This window comes from Pyrgilauda ruficollis, unplaced genomic scaffold, assembly GCF_017590135.1.
Source record: "Pyrgilauda ruficollis isolate IOZ18807 unplaced genomic scaffold, ASM1759013v1 scaffold8, whole genome shotgun sequence".
NCBI classification, from domain to species: domain Eukaryota; kingdom Metazoa; phylum Chordata; class Aves; order Passeriformes; family Passeridae; genus Pyrgilauda; species Pyrgilauda ruficollis.
In genome coordinates, this window is record NW_024529932.1 from 2,551,996 (window position 1) to 2,576,438 (window position 24,443).

Here is a 24,443-nt window from a genome sequence, read left to right on the forward strand (position 1 = left end):
GGGTTTTCCTTTAGGAAAATCGCTCTCCCCCGCCGCCAGGACAAGCGGAGGCGCTCCGGAGGCCGGAGTGGCGGTGCCGTCCCCTCCCCGCGCCCGCCGCCGCCGCCATGGCAACCGCCCGTCGCCGCGCGCGCGCACCCCCTTCCCCGCCCGCCCCCCCACCCCCCGCGCCGCTCCCCCCCGGCCCCGCTCTGACAGAGCCGCAGCGCTGCGCCCCCTCCCCGCGCCGCTCCCGCCCGCGGACACGCACCCCCGGCTCTCCCAGGTAACGGCAGGGCCCGGGAACGGGGCAGCCCCTCACGGCGCTGCTGCCCGCGGCGGGAGGCGGCTCGGACACCGCCACGCCGAGAGAGGCGGCGGGGATGGGGGGGAAACCAGCGGTAGAGGCTGGAGGAGGGCGGGGGCGCCCCCCCATCTCCCGCGGAGCGTGCCGGGAAGTGTAGTCCGCGCCCCTCCGCCGGTCGCTACGGGCTGCCGGGAGAGGCGGCGGGAGGAAACTACAGCCCCCAGCGCTCTCGGGGGAGGGGGCGAGATGGGTGCTGCGGAGGGGACCCCTGTGGGGACGGGAGGCTCCCTCGGAATGAGGGCGCTGAGGCGGCTCTTCCCGCGGAACAGCGAGGGAGAGAAGCCCCTGCGCCGCTGCCGGGGCGGGAGGGGCTGGAGGGAGGGGCGGTGCGGCAGGGCCGGCTGGGAGGGTGGGCGCAGGGGCGGTGCGGCTGCAGAGGGGAGGCGCGGGCAGGGCACTGAATGGGGTGGGTACCTGCGGTGAGGGGAGGATGGACTGGGGCGTCTGGATGCCAGTGCGGGAGAGAAAGAATACAAGGAAAGGGGCGCGTGGGAACATAGGTGGATGGATGGATGGATGGATGGATGGATGGATGGATGGATGGATGGATGGATGGATGGATGGATGGATGATGTGCTGGAGGAGGAGTGGTGGAGCAGAGGCACAGAGAGCTGTGCAGAAGGCAGAGCAGCCCGGAGGCTGGGAATGGGTACGAAGGAGGCAATGGTCAGAGGGAGCTCTGGAAGTTTCTCCAACCAGTTTGCCTTTATGGTTTCCAGTTTCACGTCTGCTACCATGCTTAGGCTCCGTTGAGCTTGTTGCACTAGGTGGTCTGGACACAGTGTTACTTTTTAAAAATTATTCTGCTACATTTCTATTTTGTCCCAAAAAATTCTGTCATGATGTCAGCATTTGTCCCTTTTCTCTCCATTTCGTCACCTGACAGTTTTAGTGTTTTTATCTTATGTTCTCTAACAGTCATAAGGGGGAATAAAATTACAGTTTCTCTATATATCATACTTGAAATACACGTGTTTATGATTGGTATATAAGGGGGTGTCATTTTTTCTTCCTGAAAATCTGTATCTTAAAAGCATCCATGCATTAGTACTCTCTTGTATATGAATATTGAATGTCTATTCCTACTACAGTTTCACATTTCACAGAGATGGTTTCTTTCCAATGAATGCTTGATTGCAGTTGCAGATTGTTGAGCAGTTTCCTTTTTCTTCCTTTTCCCCCCATCCCTATGTCAGCTATATCCTAGACAGGCTTCAGCTTCTCTCTTGCAGCTCCTGGTACTTGCCACACTGCAGAAGGGAACATTGCAGCTGCAGAGTGCTTGGGGTGCCTGGCTCTTGGAGATCTGGGCTTTTGAGCAGGTAATGGGGAGAGATAGTTCCTGCCCTGACCTAAGCCCAATCAAAAGACTGTGAAATGAATGGAATACAAGAAAAAAAAAAAAAAAAAGATAGGCCTTTATCTGGTTTTCTGTGTAATTAATAATAATAATAATAAAAAAAGCTGATTTTTCTGGGGATGAACTGAGAAATCTGAAGACTTCATGTCTGTAGCACTAACATCAATATGCATATAAATGTATATTTTAAAAAATGTATTCTATGTAAGTATTACATTTCCTTAGTCCTAAAGAGCCAATTCTTTGACATTCAGAGTGGAGTTCAAGAGGTGGAAAAGTATTCAGCCCAAAATTCTGACCTTATGAGTCAGGGTTATAAACACCTCTGTGAGTGTATTAAATCTCCAATTATTCATGGAAAGCTTATCTGGGATGCAGCTTGGCTGAGCTGGAATGGAGCAGCAGCAGCACGGAGTCGTTGTGGAGCTGGCTGTGGTCTGGTGTGGGGGGAACACGGGAGTGCTGTATCCAGGGCCAGGTGCAGGAGCGGTTTCACTGCCTTTCTTGGCACAGAGCCGACCTAAGAAACGCTCTGAACCCGAGCTGGCTCTGCACAGACCATCTTGGGAATCTTTGGTGGCATGTTTGCTCTACCAGAAGTGCTTACACACATGATATGCAGAGAAGCAAGTGGCTCCACAAAGGACCAGAAGGATTATTGACTCGGGCTGGGTTCCACTTTGTGGAGTTCCAGACAGGCCCTACAGAATCCTTCAGGTCTCTGGGCCCTGCATCCTGTCAGAGGAGGGGTTGACTGTGGTGTTGCATTTTACCTGGGTCCAGCAGGGCTAAGATAGAACAGAAGCTGGCAAGCCTGTCGCTGCCTGACCCATGTGTGTGTGGAGTTACACTCCCCAGAGCGCCCCACAGCATTTGTTTCAGCTCTTTTTGTTGCCCAGCCTTGCTAATGAACACCTCATTACCCCAGGTAGTGGTGATGGGGCCATATGGATGTGTCTGAAACTGGAGTATGAGGTGCTTGGAGAAGGATACGGTTCACACTCAGTTTTAGGAATAGAACAGCCATCTCTGATTCTCCTTTCTGCTTCTTCAGAGAACTGTACTTCAAAGGCTCTGCATATGGCTGTTTCATTCTCCAGGATGCTTTCTGTTTGGTTCACCAAACTAATGAAATCTCTAATTTAAATATCGAAATTAATCTTTAATTAAAAGACTGGCTACCTATTTAGTGTTTTCTTATGTGATTCCTTTTAACCTGTGGTGAATGTCTTTACTTCATTTGAAGACTTTTTTTTTTCACTTGCACTCAAAGTAAATCTCTGTTTCAAGTTAAGAATGCACACAAAAATAGTTTGAGGCCTGCATGCATGCTTCTTCTCTTTCCCACTTCCATACACATTTCCACATTAACTCTATGTCTGCTATTGCAAAACAGAGTTTCAATGCAAAGAGGCCAAAAACCAGTTAGCAGAAAGCAGTTGACTGAATTAAGAGATCCCTTGGTGCTGGATTTCCTGGAGTTTCCTGGACCATATATATATGTGTGTGTGTGTGTGTTTTATCTGGTGTCTGTACTGCTTTAAAAAATGGCATAACCTGCTGCAACCCCAATGCTGCTGCTGCTGCAATTGTAGCCAGCCTTGTCACTGCTAATGCACACAGCAAAAAGAAAAAACAGCACTGGCATAACACATTTCTCATCTTTGATTCATTTACATGTAGTTTCGATTCAAATCTGCTGGAACTGAGCCATGTCCTTACTTACAGATATGTTTTTAACAGGAGCCGTGATCCTGTGAAGTCATGATCGTTAGTTTTCACACCAGTCCATGGGACCACAGCTGCATGTTCAAACAAAGCCATGTTAACAGGGAAAGATGGATTTAGCTATGGAACTTGGCAAGCCTTTTGTTTGTTTGTTTTTTATCTGACAATAATCAGTTAAAATGTTGTTTTTGTCATGCAAACGCAATGTCTGCAGCATCAGCAATTGCTTCTGAACAGGGACAGATACTTATTGGCAATGAAGATCAGTTGTTCTGCACCCAACACCAAAATGAAAGACATAATCTTTATAATAAAGCAGGAAAGATTTATTTAAGTTCTTTTAATTATTGCTTTTTTTAATATCTTATTCTTAAAAATCAAATAAAATGTATCAAGCATGTAAGAAAAAATAGTCTGTATTTCTGTCAGAAGTAGAATTCTGTAGGCTTCTAGTAGAAGTCACATGTCATGCGGGGAAAAACACTTTTTTTTTCCTCTGACAATGTTCCAGTTAGTGTTGCTGTTTATGCTTTCTCAGGTAAAGCATTGTTACATGTCTCTGTTTTAACAATTTGTAAGTTTTAAGAGAAGACTGAAAATCAGATCGTTGTGCTATTTTAAGTGAAGACAAAGTTGAGGGAGAAAGAGCTGTTTGAAACTGGTCAAAGCTGGCTTACAAAATCGATATGGCTTTAACCTAAGAAGGGCAGGTTTCAATTAACTGTAACGAAAAACTTCCAAGCAGTAAGAGGAATTTGAAGAAAAAACAACTTCAGTTTATGACTTAGAGTCTGATAATGGAAATGGTTGCACATGAAAAGTGTATAAATCCAAAAAATCAAAACCTCTCAACAGTGGACTTCTCTTCCTTGCTTTGCTCTGTGTGGCAATTGACCTGTTCTGGGATTGTGTGGTGGCAGACAGTCATCCTGGCTCTGCCTTGTTGAAGTGGAAAGTGTACAGTCATACCTCAGTCATAAGCACTGTATTCAGTAGATGGTGCCTAACAGTGTGACTCTCTGTCTTGTGACATTAGTTGTAACTCTTACATTGCATTTCGGGATGCCCAACATCACGCACGGCTGATTTACAGAAAATGAGAAACAGGGTTAGTAGCCAGTCTTCATCAGCGTATGTCCAGGCCTTTCCAGATGTTCAGCTGTCCAGTCAGCAGTACTGCAGGGCTGCCATGATGTGAGAGCATATGTCCAGCAATCTCAGGAAGCTGTGGAATGTTTTTGTTTTGCCTGGATAAAATTTTGGTCAGAGAAAGACACATGTCCAGGAAAATCCACGTATGGTATAGCCCTCTCAGTGGGGAATTAGCATCTGATTTGGAGAAAAGTCTGATTAGTAGGTATTAAGTAAGGCTTGATGTGAGTATTGAAACAATGAGAATAAAGCAAAAGTGTCTAACAGCTCATTTAATGAGAGTACTCCATCCTGTGCAAGAGTCAAGAGCCTGTGGAGAAAATGGGATGCAGTGGTGTCACTGGTTGTGTCAAAACACATGCATAAAAGAGACATAGAAAGATAGCAGATGCCTTCCATTTTGGCACTTGCAGAGTGAATGTTTGGGATCAAGCAAGAGGAAAAGCCCTGCTGCAGACACCCTCTACAGGGGAGAGCATTTGCTGCCTCTGGTAAGACTGGTGAGATAGCACTGACAGAGATGGTTTGAAGGGGGCCAGTCCTGAATCCATTCCCACTGGTGTTGCACACAAGTTGGGAACAGTGCTAAGCTGTCCCCCTTTGCCTGTCATCCACACAGTCACTGTATCTGCCCATGGATATGTTTGTGTGTGTAATGCTTTAATGTTAAAGTAGAGACTGCCTTTTGGATCTTGCTCAATTGTGCATTGCTTTAATTCTGGGAGAAAAATTCTTTTCTGACCCCAGATAGGGATCAGCCCAGCTTATGCTCCAAAGAACAGAGATTAATATCCCCTGTGACCTTTTAGCCTGGCTGCTGCAGGGTTTTTAACAAGTGGGTTTAAGACCCTATGTGTGGCAGCTATGCCGACATGAATGTCTGTAATGTCTCTTCTTGTCAATGATCCGTGAACTGAGGAATCTCCAAGGATCTTGACTTGCAGTGGAGGTGTTACGGTCTAGTGCAGGAGAGAACCACACAATGGTAGAATGAAAAGCTGGTGTCACAAGTAGTGGGTAAGTTGTTCTAAATGTACTTGACAACAGTTGTTCCTGGCTGTATATTTACTTAAAAGATGTGGCTGTGGTGTGGTAGGAAAATTAAATATCTAAACAAAGATCCAGATAACAAACAACAAAATGCTTTATTTATGATTTCTGTATTTCTGGTTCCTTGGATGTCTCTGATGTTGTATGAACTCGATAATACAATGTAGAACAGATAATAAAGAGTGAGTACATAACATGGAAAGGTCCTCACCTAGCTGTAGTTACTTCCCCCTCCCTCCCCATCCCTGACATCGAAGAATGGGATGACCAGAAAACAACACAGGAAATAATTCCATCCAAAAATTTATTTTTTTCTTGATTTTGGACTTAGTTGTTTTGATTTGCTTTGGTTATTCTGAAGTAACTTTACCTTCACGGGTGTGCATAGGAGGCTTGTAGTTTGTTTGAACCATTTTTAGCATTAGTTTTAAATAGCAGTAGAATCTCAGAGAGCTGCCTGGGATTCCAGGAAAGCACTGATTTAGGACTGAGGCCTATAGCTGCTGCTTCAAATAAAGGTCAGGTAAATGGGTGACACTATATTCACATTTTCAAGCTATATGACACCTTTGGTGTCTAGGGTAGGTGATGAGTAAAAACTGAAGTGCCTGAATCCACGAGAAAAATCCAGGGGCTTTTGTCAGCCTAGCTCTGGAGGTATTGACCGCTCAGGAGGTACATAGGTGTACATGCACCCTCACTTAAACCCACAGCCTCCCTCCATGCTCCAAGTTTCAGTGCCTGTCAGTGTTTTATGAGCTCTTCAGTGTGACACACCAGACATCAAGCTCATGCGTAGGCTTTGGCATCACAAGCATGAGACCAGAAGCCCCCAAACTCTTGGTAGCTGGAGGAAACAGGAGAGTCTTATTTGGTTTGCTCCTGCAATTTTAAAACTGTGTATATTTTTCTGCATCCTGCCTCACCTTCCTTGTCTAACCACTGTCCTGAGGTGGGCACATATTTACATGGCTCCTATGGCTTGCCTCCTGCCTGTGGATTGACCCAACTTCCACCACAGAAGAGATGAAGAGGTTGTCTCCTCTGGTGAGCAGGAGACTCTTCTGGAATTAAGGGGAGTTGGTTGTATCAGCCCTCTTAAGGCAAAAGGGAGTTAAATATGCCCAGAGGGTGGGAACTAGCTGTAATAAAGAGCAATGAGAGGTTGTAAAGCAAGTATGTGTTCTGTTTCATGGATTTCGAGGAATTGAATTCAGCAGTTCCTTAGAAATGTTTTATTTACTTGCTGTCTTACACTACATGTGCGGAAAACCTCCAGAGATTTGAGGAATGTTTTTTCGTAATGGTGACAGGCTGGTTGTGAAGCAGTTCCTAACCTGGATGTGTTTGAAGACAGGCCAGTGGCTTCTGCCCCACATGGTGTTCTGTTCATTTCTAAGCTGACTCATGAGATCTGAATGGGTAACAAACTATCTTCAGTTCCTATTATTTTGTGCATTTCCTGTGCAATGTGAGTGACATCACTTTTTTTCCCCTATTTGTTACAATCTTTTGTATTTAAAAATTAAATTATCTTTGTTGCAACTAATCCAGATCTTGGTAATGATGTATCCTGCCTATGTCAGGAAACAAAATTAGGGTTGCCACCCTTTCCACCTTAGATTTTCTCCTGCCCTGTAGTTTGCAACAGCCAGCGGGAATGCTGTGCGAGCTGAAATGTGCAGCACAGCATGAGGACAAGTGAAGCCCCAGTAAGTCCTGCTGTGCTTGGTGCAGTGTCAGCTGCAGGGCAGCAGCATGTTCTTGCTATCAGAGTCATCAGCCACATGCAAGATGTGTGACCTGTGGGTTTAAGTGAGGGTGGCAGGTTTCCATGGCTTTGTTGCAGGGAGCAGGAGTGATGAGGTGGTGGAGCAGACCTGGTGTGCAGCTGAAGGCAGCAGTTAGGTCTGTCAGTGTGGCACCCTTGGGAGGTGCAGCGTGTGTTTGCTCAGGGCAGAATGAATTTCATGTGGATGTCTGTTTAACTTGTCATGGGTTTGAATTTTGCTAAGCGCAAGGGAGTACAAAAGCATAAGATACATCCTCCTTAATGCCATCTTGCTCTAGTCCTGTCTGTTTATAAAACCTACTAACATTTTTATAACCCACTGGGATGTAAAAGGTTGCTTCTCCCTGTTCTGGCTTCTATCTGCTGCCACCTGTTCCTTCAGTGTGCACTCCTGTAGCATGGGCTGTTTTCAGCTGTGTAGCCTGAACTGTGCTTGTATCCCTCCTTCCCAGTTTCTTCTTCACCTCCTTGGTCTTGCCAAACCCTTGATACAGCTAGTGGACCACGCTCCAGAGCTGATCTCCTCCCTCTTGCTCAATTCAACTCTGCATTGCATAGCTATGAATTGCAATTTTTTAGTTTGCATTTCCAGAGGTTTATATCTTGCTGAATGTCAGGGACCCCCACATGTACTGAGAGCACAAGGGAAAGGAACTGATACTCTTTCTGTGGTGGGGACCTAAACTTTGGGTCACATGAGGTTCAGATAAAAGGGCAGGCACTGCTTCAATCCTGAACCTTAAATACAAACCTAGCTGTACAACACAGCTTAATTCTGAATGTCTGGGTTATTGCTTTCTTGACTGGTTACTGGGAAAAGCTGGGCTATGGGTCTGCCTTGAAGTCATGATGCAATTTGAGGACTAGGGGAAGGTTGTACTTTGGGAATCACTGTTCTAAGGAATGTTAAATTTGGATTGCTAACTCCACCATAAATCCCAAAGTGACATGTTAAATTTAATGAAAAAATTCAAGTCAGCATGTGGATGCTGGAGTACTTTGAAAGAATATTTAAACAGAATGAGGCTCTCAACTTCATCTATAGTGGAGCAGTCATTCAACCGTATCATAATCTCATTAGGGTGAGGGCTCTTGAAAGTGTGAAGTGCAGACATCCCTGATGCTGGTTGGCACATTTAGGCACGTATGTAGTACAACAGAATAAAAAGCAATTTAATGCCTCGTGTGATTTGTGATTCACAGCTGATGGCAGCTAATACATTGTGGTGATCTACAAATTAAAGTTGAGTTTGTTAGTTTCAGCGTGGGAAGGGCATTTAATTTTGTTTCATTAATGTAACAGGATTGGGGCCAAAGGCAGCAAAGAAGTTGTGTTTTTAATCACTATAAAAGAGTTACGATTCATGATCTGAAACCTTAGGCTAGTAAAGAGATACTCCAGACATAAATGGTTGTAGAAGAGCAGGACTGGATGGGAGCAGGGTTGGAAAGACACAATTCAGCTATGAGAGAAATAACAAAACTAAAGCATCACTGTCTGAATTATTCTACAGCATGTAAAATTCATTTTTTGTGGTAATTATGTTCTCTTTTAGATTTCTGAGTGAAGATGAATTTAGCAGAGATTTGTGATAATGCCAAAAAAGGAAGAGAATATGCACTCCTTGGGAATTATGACTCTTCTATGGTATATTACCAGGGTGTCATCCAGCAAATCCAGAGACATTGCCAGTCGATCAGAGATCCAGCAATTAAGGGCAAATGGCAACAGGTAGGGTGAAATAAGATTGACTGTATTCTGTTAGTTGATATTTGAAAACCACACTGTACCTCCCAAACCTTATAAGATGTAGAGGACATTTCAGTGATGTTGGCAACAGTTGTTGTACAATATTTTATGGATATTCATCAACAAAAAATAATTTTCATGGTGTGTTCAAAAGGAATTTTATTGTCCTAACTGAATCAATTCTTTCTTTGTTGTCACTTAGGATGTCTGTCTAGTTCCTGGTCTGTTTCTGTCTGCATACTCTCTGTGGTTGCATGCTTTTGAAAAAATTAAGGACTTTCTTTTCCCCTTGTATCTTTTGGCCATCTTATGTCCAGTAAACTAAAATGTGAGTGGGTGGGTTAGCATCACTAGAATTGTTGTCTGAGTAGCAGCTAACTAAATGACTGTAGTGTACAAATTTGGATCAGGTTTCTAAACCTGCAAGTCATACTCTTAGCCTGAGTCTTGCACATCCATCTCCCTGCTAGACAGAGTACTGTTGAAGCCATGGAAGCAATCTGCAGGTGACATATAAGAACCCCATCTATTCATTACTTTCAGTATTTAAGTCTTCCTCACATTTTTTTGGCCCATTTTTCATGGTACAAACTGTGTTCTATAAATATAAAAAGGAGGAAAACCATATAAAGATGTTTCCTAGAGTAAAGAATTAGTGTTGCATAAAGACTGTTTTGAAAGAATAATGTATCTCCTATGAAAGATACAATTTTTCACTAGGTAGCCAAAGAGAGGATTTCAGTAAGAGTTTTTCTAAATATCATATGTTTAAATGATATCACCTAAAAACAGAAGCAAATTTTCTTTTTTATTGCAGCAGATGATTTGTTTATGGGTTTGTGTTTGAAACTTCTGACACTAACATAGAGTATTTTGTGTACTGATAAGTACAACACTGTTAACAATCACTTTGTAGTAACAGTACTGTTCATAGGTGTTTATCATAGAACTGTAGAATTCTGTTAGGAAGAGCTTGTCTGCAAAGCATGTGCATGTACATCCAGCAGAGATAGTTTTCCTGGTAATGTAGTAAGCTGGGTGTTGTATAGGAGATATTCACATTCAAGTACTTGTATTCAAGCTTTTTCCCACCCCAGGGCATGCTGATACAAGGTGCTCATGCCCAGTACCTGTTCTTAGTTCCTGCCAAACTTGTAGCTGATGTGAAGGTAGAGCATGAGGATTTCCTCATTCTGCAGCTGAACCACTGCATTGTCTTCACATCTAGTATTTAGTGTTTCCTCTGATGACACTGATTCTTCCAATAAACTTTCAACAACTCTTGTGTTGTGAAGGTCACTCAAGTCTCATGTTATTGTGTGTTGTTTGAACTGCTTCAGAGAAGTCTGTGCACCATGGAATGTGTGCTGCACATTGGAGACAAACCTCAAGTACAAACACCATTAACACAGTTTCCAGGATTCATTCCCTAGGGAAGGCAGCTGTCTCTCCAGCAGAGGATCTGAAGTTGGCACCTTCTCAGAAATTATCCCCTTTAGGCAAAAGAAGAATTGCTCCTGACCATGTCACATAAATGCTTTAGAGATCTGTCCCAAGTAAGATCTACAGCAGGTGGGGTAGCGTCTGTCATGCTGTGCACTCATGTTAATTCTGAAACTTCCCAACACAGTAGTGGCAGATGAGCTTTGTCAGAATATTTGCTGTTACTGGTGTCAGGCTCAGAGACAAACAGCCAAAAGTAAGAAGTGTGACTGAAAAAAAAAAAATTAAGAGCTTCATTCCTAGGTTATTTGCTTTCTCATTCATTTATGGGAACAAAATGATACAGCCCAAGAGCAAATGATGCAGCCCTGGAACTACTAGCTTTTCCATACCAGAGCTTGCAAGTTTTGGTGAGACCTATAGAGATAGACCTGCTTTCTTTACCCACTCTTTCTAAATAATTGTTGTGCTTTCTCACTCCTTGAGACAGACTAAGAGGGAGTCTGATGATGTGGATGTTAGCACTACTTTCCAGCTCCAACAGCAGCTACATTCAAACTGTCAGTCACAGGCAAGGAGCTGTCTTAAATGATAACCTGTTCTGAAAAAAATTTAACTGAGAAGTTGGATCACAAGTAACATTCATTCACAGTATTAAAGCAATATCTAGTTGTTAATTTTAGATCTTTCTCATTAAAGAGTTATGCCATACACATTATGTAAGTTTAGCAAATTTCAGGTCCAACCCACTTGGTACCAGTAATGTGCAGAAGGAAAAGATTCCCGTACCAGTGTGTTTCTTGCAAGTGGCTTGAGAAGCAAAGCAAGCCTTAGGTCATGGTTAAGGGGATTAATGCAGTTGATTTTTACCTGAAATTCTGTCTCCTCAAGCATATGGAACTAGCCTGTTCTTCAGGTTTTTCAGCTTCTCCATCATCTGAGGAATCTGGAGAGGATAATACCACTGGTGTCTTTTGGAGCTGGAGTTTAGCAACCACTAACACTGTGTAGGTAGAACTTTTACTCTTGAATGTCCATGTAGGTAAGTGCTCAAAGGCAAAGAATGTTACTTAAACTAGTTCTTCTCTGGGACGTACTGTCTGCATACACATTCACAATCCTTTTGAAGGATTCCTGGGATGCTGTGTCAGTGTGAAGCATCCTACCCCTTCCTTTCTGTATATTTTGTGTGCAGCTCACTTAACAGGGTTTTTGTCCTACTGATACTTCTGAGGCAGTGAACTAAGTTTCGTGTGTTTGTGGACACGTTCCGTTGTAAAACAAAAATGTTCATTTGAGGAACATCTCAAAGAATGGTTCCAGCTGTGGCTGTGCAGCTGACCAACTTACATCTCTTACCTGCACCGTTGTTCTTCTCAACAGTGGGTGCTCCATCCCGCATAGGTACCTCACGCCTGATGGATCTGCTTTGTTGCCTTGTGTATGACAGAGGATTTTCTCAGTAGTTTGAGCAATGTCAAAGCCCAGGTGAACTAGAAGTAGTTGGGATTTTGGGTCAGATTCCCAAATGCTCTTGATCTACCTCTCTTTGCATGGGTGTCATTGTTTTAAAATTGCTACAGGTTGGTCTGGACAGAATGATGTTCTGTGCAAGTATTTGTTGGGCTGTATTTCACGTCACACTGAGAGACAGCTTGAGCTTTGCAACTGGACATCTTGACTATGAGGATTCCTCCTGCTTGGAGCTGATGGTTAGGATGAGGAGGAATATGAACATGTTAATGTCTTCTCCTCTGAAAACAACTGAGTCGTTCAGCTACAGTTGATGCAATACTGCTTCTGGGAATTCCAAATCAGTGCTAACCAGGGAAGAGGGATTTTGTTACTGTCTAGCACACCCTGCAGATCTTAAACAGGGCAAAAGATGCATGCTGAGGATCCAACAAAGCAGAGACATGACAGCATAAGAATTCCTCTGACTTCATGGGAAATTCACAGCCATTGATCATCTCTTGACTGGTTTATCTTGGGAATATCAGGGTGACCTGCTCTCGAGACCCATACTTGTTTTGCATCCGGTTCCTAGCTGGCACTTGGGTTGGCTGAGTGTAGCTCCATTTGCATCTTCACTCCTAGGCCTCCTGAGCTCATTTAAAAAAGAAAAAGTTACTTTGTTGTGCTTTGAGGTTAGGCTGACAGGTAGGCTTATTAATTCATGTAAATGCAGGCTGGGACTGGAAAGATAGAAAATCAGAAGCAACTCATCTTTACCAAAACTAAAAGGTGGGTTTAGTCTCATGTCCACTACTGTGAACTTTACTTGTGTTGACATTCTCCCTGTTTATTCTGAGAGAGTTTCTTGGCTGTTGCAGTGTTTTTACTAGACAGCTGGCTTGTAGGAACGAGCAGCTTCAGTGACAGTTCAGCAGCTGCAGAATGACAGCGGAGCGTGCCCCTGGGAGATAGTACTGGCTTACGACAAGGCCAGCGGCTGTCAAGCAAAACCTGCTGCGTGTTAGAACCATGTGCTCTGTGTTGCACAAGAGCTGAGAGCACAGGGGCCTCCACTGGAGATCAGGCAGGAGTTCAATGATTCCCTGAGTGCTTGGAGCAGCCAGCAAGGCACCCTGACTGACTGTGGTCATTGGTGCAGGTGCACTGATTAGGTGCACTGTATTCCTGCTTAAAGAATAAAGGGTAAATTCTTATTATTGTTATTTCAAACACATTTTGGTTAATCTGTGCTTTTGTGTTTTTTGCTTCATGCCTTTTTCATTAGTAGGTTACCTTGCCATTAATTAAGAAACGTTCTGTGGGTAACTCATGAATAGGTGTCATTATAGGAGCTATACCTTCACTCCATGGGATCAGACAGGGTTGCAGGATACCTGTTTTGGATATGGTTTAGGGATCTTTTATTTTCACTTTTTAAAAGATTGGACTTGTTGAATAACTAACACTAATTGCAGGTAGTAATTTCAGGTTTGGAAAACACCTAGAGATAAACTTGATCAGTTTTTCTTCAGCAAAAGAAAAATCCCACACATTATTTGTATTTACCAAGGCACAAATACCCATGCTTATTGCAATGGGTATAGAAGTATAGTTCTAGCTATACTTATTTGCTATGCTAGAGCTATGGTATAGCTCTAGTATAGCAAATAAAAGGTGGTAATGGAAAAGGTGTAACAGTTGCCAGATTATGAAATACAGAGGTACTCCCCGAAATGGGTTTTGTAACTACCACTAAGAATGAGTGAACTCAATTCTTGTTCCCTGTGTTTTATACCCATATGATAGGATGTGTTTTCTGCTTGGTTACTGGAAATTCTTGGGGTTGGCATGTCAAAACAAAGCTGTGCGGCCATCCCATGGGCTGAAAGGCTTTTTATTGGGCCTTCCAACGTCACCCAGTGCCCAGACGGGGTGATGTGGCTGGTAGGGGCAACTGTAGGGGCTGTACCAGAGCCTGACTCTGGGGACCAGGCAGCTTCACATGGCAGCTGAATCCAGCTAACATCCTGCCGTGCCTAGAGAGGCCAAGCTCTTCCCTACCTTTTCTTCCTTTCATCTGTGCCAGCTTCTCTTCCTCCTCTGCTCACTTTCCTTTTTTTTTCCTGGGATTTACCTGATCACAGGATGGTGTGCATGTGCAGCTTGCTAACCCACCCAAAGTGTCCTTTATTTTTTTTTTTTTACCCTCCTAGGCCAATTTTTTTGCCATTTTGCCAATTGTCTTACTATATTGAGGTGCCAGAATTGAATGCAGAAGAGCAGGGGCAGAGTGTGGTTGGGAAGAAGTGGTGAAAGGAGTGTTTTCTGTTTGGCAGTGGTGAGCTGCTAATTGGCACACTATCTCTTGAAACTGCTTAAACATAAATAACTTAAAAGCTTTCTTCAGACTCTCTAAAACCTGAGCTGGTGCCTCCTAAGGGTTCTGGCACATAATGGTGTGTAAGATGGGGGACAAGGAGACTGGGTGAGACTAAAGCAGGGATTTTTCCATTTGCAGCCTTCCTAGGTTGCTTCAGAGTGGCAGTGATCACTGAAAGACACTGCTCAGTCAACTTCATAATTGTGGCACAACCTTTTTTGGCCCATGTCAGGGTTGTTTCTCAACTGCAAGGAAGTCTTTCTGCACATATTTCGTTTGAGTCAGTTTCTTTAAGGCCTCTAGGAGTTTATGGCTGGTTTTCCTTTGTGGTCCACACGTGGAGGATTCCTTGTGGGTTGATTTGCCAGGTATTGACTAAGAAATAGGGTGTGTATTTCAGAGTCTGGTCTGCTCAGGCCAGGCTAAGAGATGGCTGGCAGACATTAGTCTGTTTTCATCTTCCAAGGCATTAAATGGTCACTTTCCCTCAGTTTTCAGATGTCATCCTCTTGCTGGTCCATGAGGTGAATGACAGCACTCTGGTTGTTAGTGCTAGAAAGTTGTTTTCCACCAATTTCTCTGCATGTGTTGGAAGGCTGATGGAAGGAATCCTGTCAGTACTCTTGGAGCACTGGAGTAGGAAGTTGCTGTCTCTTGTGGAGTGGTGCCCTGGAGGATTTATGCTGTATCATTCTTTTGTACCTCACAGCAGCTGTTTGGCTGGATTTATTTTTGGACAGGAGGGATGTGTGTGAAGACAGTTTGAAGGAACCAAGTTAGTAATCAATCACATTTGTAACTCAGCTGGAAGCTCTCACATTGGGGAATGTGTCCACTGATTGTGTGATGAGAAAGCAAAGAGAGCAAAGCAGGGCAGGAATAATCCTGTCTGAGCTGGATGTTTTGTGTCTTTGGAAAGATACAGTTACCCCATCTGGAATGAGCAAGAAGGCTGCTTTGCCCTGTGAAATGATCAAGATCTTCCTGTACTTAAGGGTCTTTTTGTACAGGTGTTCATAAACCTTCTGGTAAAGTAAATACAGTGTTTTAAGATCTGTTCAGGGCCTTGGGGGTTTACCCTTCTCTTTCCCTCTGTCCATGCCAGTATCTTGCTGGTGACAGTCACATATATTAATAAAATCATGGTGGAAACTCTCAAGCTGGAAGAATGTCATAAGGATCATTGAGTCCAACTCCCTGCTCCTACTTAAAACTAATCCACATGACTAAGAGCATTGTCTAGACACTCCTTGAACTCTGGCAGACTTGGTTCCATGACTACTTTACTGGGGAGCTTGTTCCAGTGGCTGACCACCCTCTCAGTGAAGAACCTAATGTCCAGTCTGAACTTGCCCTGATGCAGCTTTATTCCATCTCTGGCCCCAGGGAGAGGAGATCAGCAGCTCCCTCTCTGCTGCCCGCCTTGAGGAAGTTGTAGACCACTGTGAGGTCACTCCTCAGCCTTCTCTTCTCCAAGCTGAACAAGCCAAGTGACCTCAGCTGCTCTTCATAAGTCTTGCCCTCATCCTTTCACCATCTTAGTTGCTCTCCTTTGGACACACTCTAATGTTATGCTCCTCACAGTGTTCATTTTGTAATATTATATTTTAATGATTTGGCTGGATTTATAACTAGGACATCAGAGACTGTAATCAGAGATCTTTTATGCCAAAATAGTAGCACATTACTGCAGATCTGCCAACAGCACCCTTACTAGTGTGAGAGTATGTGTGCATACATGTCAACATAGACACATAAATCCAAGCATCAGCACATGTTACAGGAGAGTGATCACTGCGTTAGCAATCATGTCTGCTTGGGACATTAACAAGCAGGAAAATGAATCCAACAGAGATTCAATTGTTTATGCTGCTGTTAAAGGTCTTATCACCCTGATAGGTCTGGGGTTTGTAAATAGGTTAGCATATGTTCTTGAGGTACTTTCTTTGGTTTGTTTGGTTTGTTTGGTTCTTTTTGAAGTTTGAATTGTAAGAATTTTTAAATAACATACGTATTTCTCAAGGTCCGACAGGAATTAGTTGAAGAATATGAACAAGTTAAGAGCATTGTCAACACTTTAGAAAGTTTTAAAATGGACAGACCTCCAGATATCTCTGTGTCCTGTCAAGATGAGCCTTTCAGAGATCCAGCTGTTTGGCCTCCTCCTGTTCCAGCTGAACACAGGTAAGGAGAGGCTCAAGCAGAGTGGGTGGAATAAAGGTGGCTCACCATAATTTTATATTTGTTTTTGAATGTTTCTGTAACATGAAAATCACATTTAATTTACACTTTTATTACATTTAATTTAGTCACTTGTAATAAAGAGTAAATCCAATTCTAGTAAATCTAAGTAATCTAAAAAAGTATTTAAACTACAGTCAGATTTATTTCTGACATTCTAAGGAGAGTCACTCCTTTATTCTGGTAGGAGTAATTAAGTGCCTGGAACTAGAGTCTGCTGCAGAGGTAAGTGGGCTTTTGGTGACATGTTCTCATGTGCAGGGAGAAAACATTTCCATTTCAGTTCATTTGAGCAAAAGAATTAATTGATGATTGAGAAGTCTGTAAGGAGCTGGAACTGAAGGATCTTGAAGGACGTGGTGGTTAGAAATCACTCCCTAGCTGCAGATAATTCAACCTGTGTTTAATCCATTGGTTAGTTTAATTGCTAAACATGTTCTGTTACATATGGTGTATCTCTTCTGTAACCATATTTAAGGTAACTTCAGTTAGCTAATAGATTTCTTAAAATAGATGCTTGTGCATTTTCTGAAATCCCTATTTTCAACCTAACAGAGCTGGTTGGAAACAGATTCAGTTTACAGACAAAAATAGCATTTATCATGCCAATAGTTTTTTTAACATAAGAGCACAGAATTTTAATGTGTGTATACTCACATAAGCAAAGGAGCAAAGTAAAATGAGAGATCTTGGTTAAGAGAAAGAAATGTCAAGTTTATTTTTAATTTTCTGTGCTTTATGATTGTCAAAAAGATCTTTGCTTTTCAAAAAAAAAAAAAAACCCTTAAGAATATAAGTGTAAAATTATATTAATGCTGAATACTTTTGTAAGTGGTAGAAATAACTCAGATTTTCTGTGGTAGTGTTATGTAAAGTTCAAGATGTATTTATTCTTGTATTTTCCTTAGTGGTAAAGCCTCAATAGTTCATCTGCTTCTTTTAAGCTGAAATATAAATCTTGTGCAAATAAGTAAGGAAACTTAGGCACTGTTCTCTGCTGTTACCTTTAAAGAAATGCATCAAAAGCAAAATGTTGCCATTGTATCCAGCAATGTGTTTAAGAATGTGCTTAATTTAAAGCATATTCCAGGAAAATGTTTTTGGGGTTAACAAATTTTGAGTTACTCAAAACAAGAATCAGTACAAGATTCAATAGTGGACACTTATTAAATTTGGATGACATTCCTGGCTGTTTATTTTAGTTCTGTATTTCAAATTCAATCCCTGGAGAAAAATGACAATGACGCTTTGTCTTAAAACCAAATTCTTTCTCCTCATTCTACTGCTGAATACTCTTTGACATTGTGGGTGATGTACACAAATATAGGTGGTTGCAGTTCAGCTCTGTTTGCTTTTGCTTTCAAGGCAATTTTTATGTTTTGACATGTTCACACAGGGGAATGAAGTCAGAGGTAGGCGGATTGTTTAAAATCCTCCCTGTTTTGTTTTGGGGCCTGTCAAAGATTTTAGCCACCTTTTTTTTTATGTCTCTATTTTTTAAATCTTTATTTTACCAGGAATGTCATCTGTTTTTGTAGAATTTGTGCATGTGAATGTAGCCTAATATAATCTCCTGGTTTGGAGTCAGAGGAATATTTGATTTGAAGACTTTTACTAAATTGTTTCCTCTATTGTTACATGGGTGTTGGTTTGTTGTAAGACTGATTGGGAGTACTGATCTGATAATGTTGTTAATTTTTTCTTTTGTGTTTTTTCTTCTTACTTTGGGTATCAGACAGAACCAGAAATGTGGTTTTGGATTTGTAGATATAGGGAAATAAGGCTTAGGGTGTTGGAATCTTTAGTAATAATGTACTAAGGCAAATTAGAATCCTTCCTTCTTAATGTTGCTCTTTTTTTCACTGTTTTTAGCATGTCTTTGTTGTGGTTGCTGTTGTTAGGGCTCCACCTCAGATAAAACGTCCCAACCGAGATGGCAAATCTTTGAAGAAAGACTCGCCAGGACTGCAGCCCCGCGGGCCCGCGGGCAGAGCACACGTGGTGTCCAAGGGGGAGAAATCTTCTGGCAGCCGCGAAAGGGAATCCAGAGCCAGGGGAAGGGATGACAAGGTACAAGTGGGAAAGAACTTGGCAGGGAAGTGTTGTGATGGAGCAGGTGGCAAAGGGAAGCGCTCTTAGTCATTTAATACAGATAATAAAATTCACAATAATCACTTGTGGGAAAACTTAGTGCTTTCTTTTTCCCCATGATCAAAGCATGTATAGTGGTGATATTTATTAATAATTACACCAAATTAAGGAAAGTTCTGTCATGTTTGCTCTGTCTTGGTGTAACGTTTTTTTGAGGAAGGGAAGCATAGTGTCCTGTTGCTGAGGGTTTCTTATTCTTTGAGTGAAGACCATGGGCTTGTCTCTAATATCTAAGTGTCATTCAGGCATTAAGTCCCTTCTCCTCCTTTGCCCCCATATTTGGTGGTTCTTAAAGGAATCCAATACAGGGCTTTTGTAAAGATATTAATGTAAAAAGTGCAAAAATGAGACCAGTGCCCTTCCCTAGACTTGAAGCATTATGAATGGAGTTCCACAATACCATTGTCTCTGCCATACCATAGTATAATTTAGGCATGCCTAGGAGTTCAGAACAGTTCCATAAAGGCATTGATGATAGGTAAATCTGTGCCGAATTATTTGAAGTTACATATTTGAAAATGATATGAGGGAGAAATATTAAAACCAAACTCTAAGCAACTTTCATTTTCTCTGGTTTATTAAAGGGATTTTGTATTTATTATAGTGTTTAGAAAGAAGCTTTTTTGAAAGAAATGAACTGTTTTGTTTTAAAAGAAAAAGCATTTAATTAAACTAGACTAATTTCTTCTGAAGATCCATGAAAAAGAAGCAGTGCTGAAGTGAAAGAAAAGAGAGAGAAACATTGATGCACTATAAAGTGGTGATGTCAAAAACAGGATGGTTTCGTGGCTGGAAAAAATGTCAGTGTGCAAATCGCTGTTTCTGAGACACCTGTGATTTTAAGTTTAACTGTGGAGTTAGTGTCAGGAACCAAGGACTCCGTGGTGTTAATTATACAAGCTGAGACTGTATTGAAGTGGCATTACTTTCTTGACACACAAAGATACAGTGGAGGCATACAGTATTGTACAGATCTTGAGAGATGAATAAGAAAATATTTAGGCCAGTTTTCTTCCAAAATTTGGTTAGTTCCTTTGTGACCTTTCTATTGCACTTCTTGACAGCTTAGGAACTAAGATATGTTTTTTCCATCATAAATTGTTTTCTGATACACAGGAAAAGTCTTAAATAATCCTAGTCCTTATGACCATCAGAAGGTAGGGCCAGGCACATTTTCAGCAGTGCCACTGAGTGACTGTACAGATCAAGCATTTTAGAAATCTCTCTACCCTGGATCAGTAAGATTTAAAATAACAAGTGTGCCTCCTGCAAGCTATAAAAATCTCATGAAGATCTGTGAAATTATTGAAAGATTTGCCAGCTATATGGGGAATTGGAGTCATGGTGTGTGACAGGTTCACCAGATGTGCTTGTGTAAGGCAGCCTTCAAAGTCTTAGCTCTAATGAGGGTGAACTCTGCTCTCCAAGCTTTCCGGTGATGAGCATTATAGGGCTTTACTATAAGGAGCCTACAACAACATGACTTGTATAATACTTGTCTCTAGGAATAATGTGATTAGCAGTACTACTGCTGTGAGGTGCAGGAAAAGTCATGAAGGTGTTCCATTTAATGTGGTACTTTTTAAACACTGCTCTTATCTGAATAAATTGGTCACTAGGTGGCAGAAGGAAAATATGTCTACTCCTCAAAAAATTCCAATACATGTGCTCTTGTATTCCCCTTTGTCTAGCTCCTGGGTGGTTATTCTAGTTCCTTTGTCTGGGGTATGTGACTGAAAATCACCCCAGGTTACAAATCCTCATGTGCTATATAATGGTTCTTGTAAGAGATCCATGATTTGCCTTTGAGAAAGACTTTGAATGAAAGAAGATATAGCCAGGTGTGGGAAGTGGAAGAAGTTAATGCAACTTCCTATATTTTGCACACAGGCATGAAATAGGTTTACCTTTCACTTTTATCCTTTCTTAGTTTACAAGTGTTTGTTCTTCAGTTTCTGAGTTTGAACCATCAAGCAGCTTTGCTCTGTAGACTGCTATGTCAAATCAAAGAGATTTGGTAACTCATCATGTTCAGTTAAAAATAATAGGGCAAACCTGAAGCTTTAAATTAAGTAACCAGGTGTCTTTTCTCCTATTAAATGTTTCAGCTCTGTAGTTTTTGGGTTTGGGTGCTAGGATAGGACTACTTAGAACATGTAATGAACTATCCATTTCCTAGGATGTTTCCTAAGATATTTCCATTCCTAAGACTTCAGTGTAATAGGTTGCATGCTGTCCTGGCTATAATACCACAATGTAAGGCATATTTTTTTCAAGGTAAATGTAAATATAGTACATATATTTTAGAAATGTTCTGTCTCACTTGAAACAAATGCCTTCTTTCAATGTTTCTCCTCTCTAGACCATAACATCTTTTCATTCTGACAGTAACCATCTTGGGATAGGTAATTTTAACCTAACTATGCCAGTAAAATTACCTTTTTTAGTGCTATATAAAATAATTTTGAACTAAGCCCACCAGATTGTGTCTATCCACTAAATCCTTATATGTCTTCTTTTTTTTTTCCCCTAAAATACTGCTTTCAAGGTTTTTTTTCCTTCTTAGTTCCCCTGGAAATTATTAGGCTTGTTCTCAGGGTACCTTCTGGTGGAGCATTACCAAGAGTTTTAGCCTCTGTTTAATAGTTCAGTTTAAAGAGGCAGCATGAATGCTCCCAATATGTCTTTTAGAAATGGCATCATACCATATCTAAGTAGTGGAGCACTTCTTTAGCAGTACTCTTTAGATTATTTTAGACTGTCAGTGGATAAGGACAGTAAATATTATGAAGGATATGAAACAGCCAATGCTTCACAGCCATATCAGTGAAGTGAATATTAACATCAATGAAGGTATGACTTAAAAAATTAAGTTATTTTTGATTGATTATCCTCTTGTGCATCACTGGCTCTGACACGAGATGAGACAGTTGCATTTAGGTGAAAGCACAGACCTCCATGCATTGGGACTGGAAGACTGCATAATCTCCATCTGAAAACACTGAAAGAACTGTTGGGAGAAATTGCAGGGCTTGGAGCACAGTTTTACAGTAAAATTTACTGAGTCTGATGCTGTCTCATGTGAATGGTGAGTTGTGTTGACAATGCCTCTGTTGAGAAGGGGAAAGGAAAAGCGATCCAGGCAACCGGAGTTGTTAATTGTTATATGTTTTACAACAAATTTAGAGTGGATGAAAAGCAAAAAGCTAAAGACTTGGAACTAATTGAAAAGTGGAATACAATGAAATGTGGTTTCTTAAGCAAAGGTGTTGCCTCTGCCAGGATTTCTTTAGAGTTCTAGTTAATGTCTTATAGAATGAAGTCAATCTACCCGGATACCACATGGGAAGCAATTTGTTAATCTAGTGTGTGGTGTAGAGGAATTTTAAAGTGGGATTGGGCAGTAAGGGGAAAATAAACAAACAGTACTGAAAGGAGAAGTGGCAGTCAAGTGGCAAATAATTTTTGACTCTTTTTTGTATTTAAATTAACATTTTTGTGCCAATTTAACTTGCCACAAAAAAGAGGCATGCACTGACAATTTGCTCATGACACCAAGTTGGGAAGCACCATCACCACAAAAGGCAAATGAGGCTGTTGCACAGGAAGAATTGGATGACTGTGTTGGAGTCATGGAAATGGGATAATGTTCAGAGGTGCAGAGCAGCAAGCTGTGTTCTTGAAAACTGTAACAAGAATTTCTGCTAGAAGCTGGGAGCTCAGCAGGAGAGGAGAAGACGGATTTGGATGTATCAGCAGAAACTGGATCAGGCTGAACTTTCATTTGACACATTACCTTTTCCTGGTGGTGATGAGAAGGGCTGGCTGTAGGAGGCACAGTGGTTATTTGGCATTTCTATGCAGTGGGAAGAATCTGCAGGAAGACAAGGTGTCTTCAGAGTCCAGTTCTGGCCATTACAGCCCTGAGGATTATTCTATGTGATTAATCTGCTGAGATTACCTTAAATGGGGGGCAGTATGATAATGCTGTGGATGTGAATGTAAACAAAATCCCAGTAAACAAAATCCCAGGTTGTTGAGCTGTTACCAGCAGGGAGGAGAGATACCTGTGCCATTGCAGGGGGATCTGCTGAGAAAACAGCTGAAGTATTTTCTGTACAACCACGCTCAAGAAAGATATGTTAACATTAGGAGGGAGAGAAAAAAAAAAAACGTTGCCAAAGTGAATGGGTAATTACATTCAGCTTATGTTCCAAAAAAAGACTTACTTAGTTTGGTAAAATGAAGGGAGAGCACAAACCTGATGCAAGTGTGTCAGTGTGGTGGACTGCTGAAACTATTGCAGAAACTTAGTACAAGAATAGAAATAACATCAATTTTGGAAATAACGTTTTTGTTGCAGGTCTAATAGCCCTTCCTGATGGAAAGGACAGCTGATTTCTAAATGTTTAAGACAGATATTGGTTGCCTGAAATTATGAGATGGGATTGCCAAGGGTGGGAGTAGATATTTGCAGCCCTGTATACCTATCTGTTGGCATACCTGCCAGAGAGAAGCCATCACAGCAACTTTATTTAAAGCTATTTTGTGAAAGTAATACCTGAAGAGATGACTGGAAAAATTATGCTTACTCCTGCTGCCTAGTTTCAGGTGACATTTAAAAAAAAATCATTATTTCTAGTCTATGCTCGCTTATCTGCTGACTGAGAGTTGCAGGTTGGATCAATTTGGGACCAGCATTAATAATCTTATTACTTGTGAAAACTACAACTACTTTAAGTCTTGGTTTAATTACAGAATGGGGGCTCAAAAAGGAAAAAAAAATAATAATTCATTGTCACTACAATGACAGCCGAGGTGATGCTGAGAGCACGTCTGCCCGCTGGCCGCCCTTCTCCATCGTTCCGCTGGCGAGACGTTCCGCAGGGGCAGGAGAACCAGCGGTCCCAGGCGCAGCACGTCCGGCGGGATCGGGGCCGGGATCGGGGCCGGGATTAACTGATAGCTGCCGCCCCGCGGCCGGCCCGGGGCTGCCGGCACCCTCCCGGCCCCGGGCCTTCCCTTCCCCCTTAGATTTTTGGGTTTCTGTTCCGCTCCGCTGGGCTGAGCTGCGCCGTCTGCCCGCCGGGCTGGGGGCTCTGGGGGCCGCCCGTGCCCCAGCGTGCTGCAGCGGCTGGCTCCCTGCTCCTGCTCTTCAACTCCTGCCTTAACTCGGTTTCACTCAGGAAAAAACAAAGCCCAACCGCAACAAGATAAACCAATTGTTCTGTGATGTGCAGAAAAAATTTTCTACTAGAAATGCCTGTCCATTGCAGAACAAGAGGAGTATGTAGCAGACAGCAAATACCTTTCATGTCATTGTCCTGTTTTCTTCTTCTATTTTTTTTAATGGTTACATTTGGATTCCATTTTATCTCTCCCGAAATCTTGAAAACTCCACAGGGTGTCTTTTCACTGTTTCCTTTTTACACCAGACCACTACATTTTTACACCAGCTTTCTGCTTAAACACAACTCTGAGCTTCGTTTCCATTGCAAAAAGCTGAGTTAGGAGTACTAAACAACACAAGAGTTCGCTTGGAAGCAAGAAATAGTAGTGGGAAGATAAACTACTCCCTCACAAGTCGTCGTGGGC

At 42.1% G+C, this 24,443-nt stretch overlaps 1 protein-coding gene across 1 annotated transcript in view; it reads left to right on the top strand.

Annotated features, from left to right (window-relative positions):
* Positions 1-219: 219 nt before the first annotated feature.
* KATNAL1 (katanin catalytic subunit A1 like 1) overlaps positions 220-24,443 on the top strand; it is a 37,138-nt gene continuing 12,914 nt past the window's right edge. The window contains exons 1-4 of the mRNA XM_041487431.1: positions 220-265; positions 8,985-9,160; positions 16,480-16,640; positions 18,599-18,767. Coding sequence (XP_041343365.1) covers positions 8,999-9,160; positions 16,480-16,640; positions 18,599-18,767 — 492 coding nt within the window. The 5' untranslated portion in view covers positions 220-265; positions 8,985-8,998. The remainder of the gene's footprint in view (positions 266-8,984; positions 9,161-16,479; positions 16,641-18,598; positions 18,768-24,443) is intronic.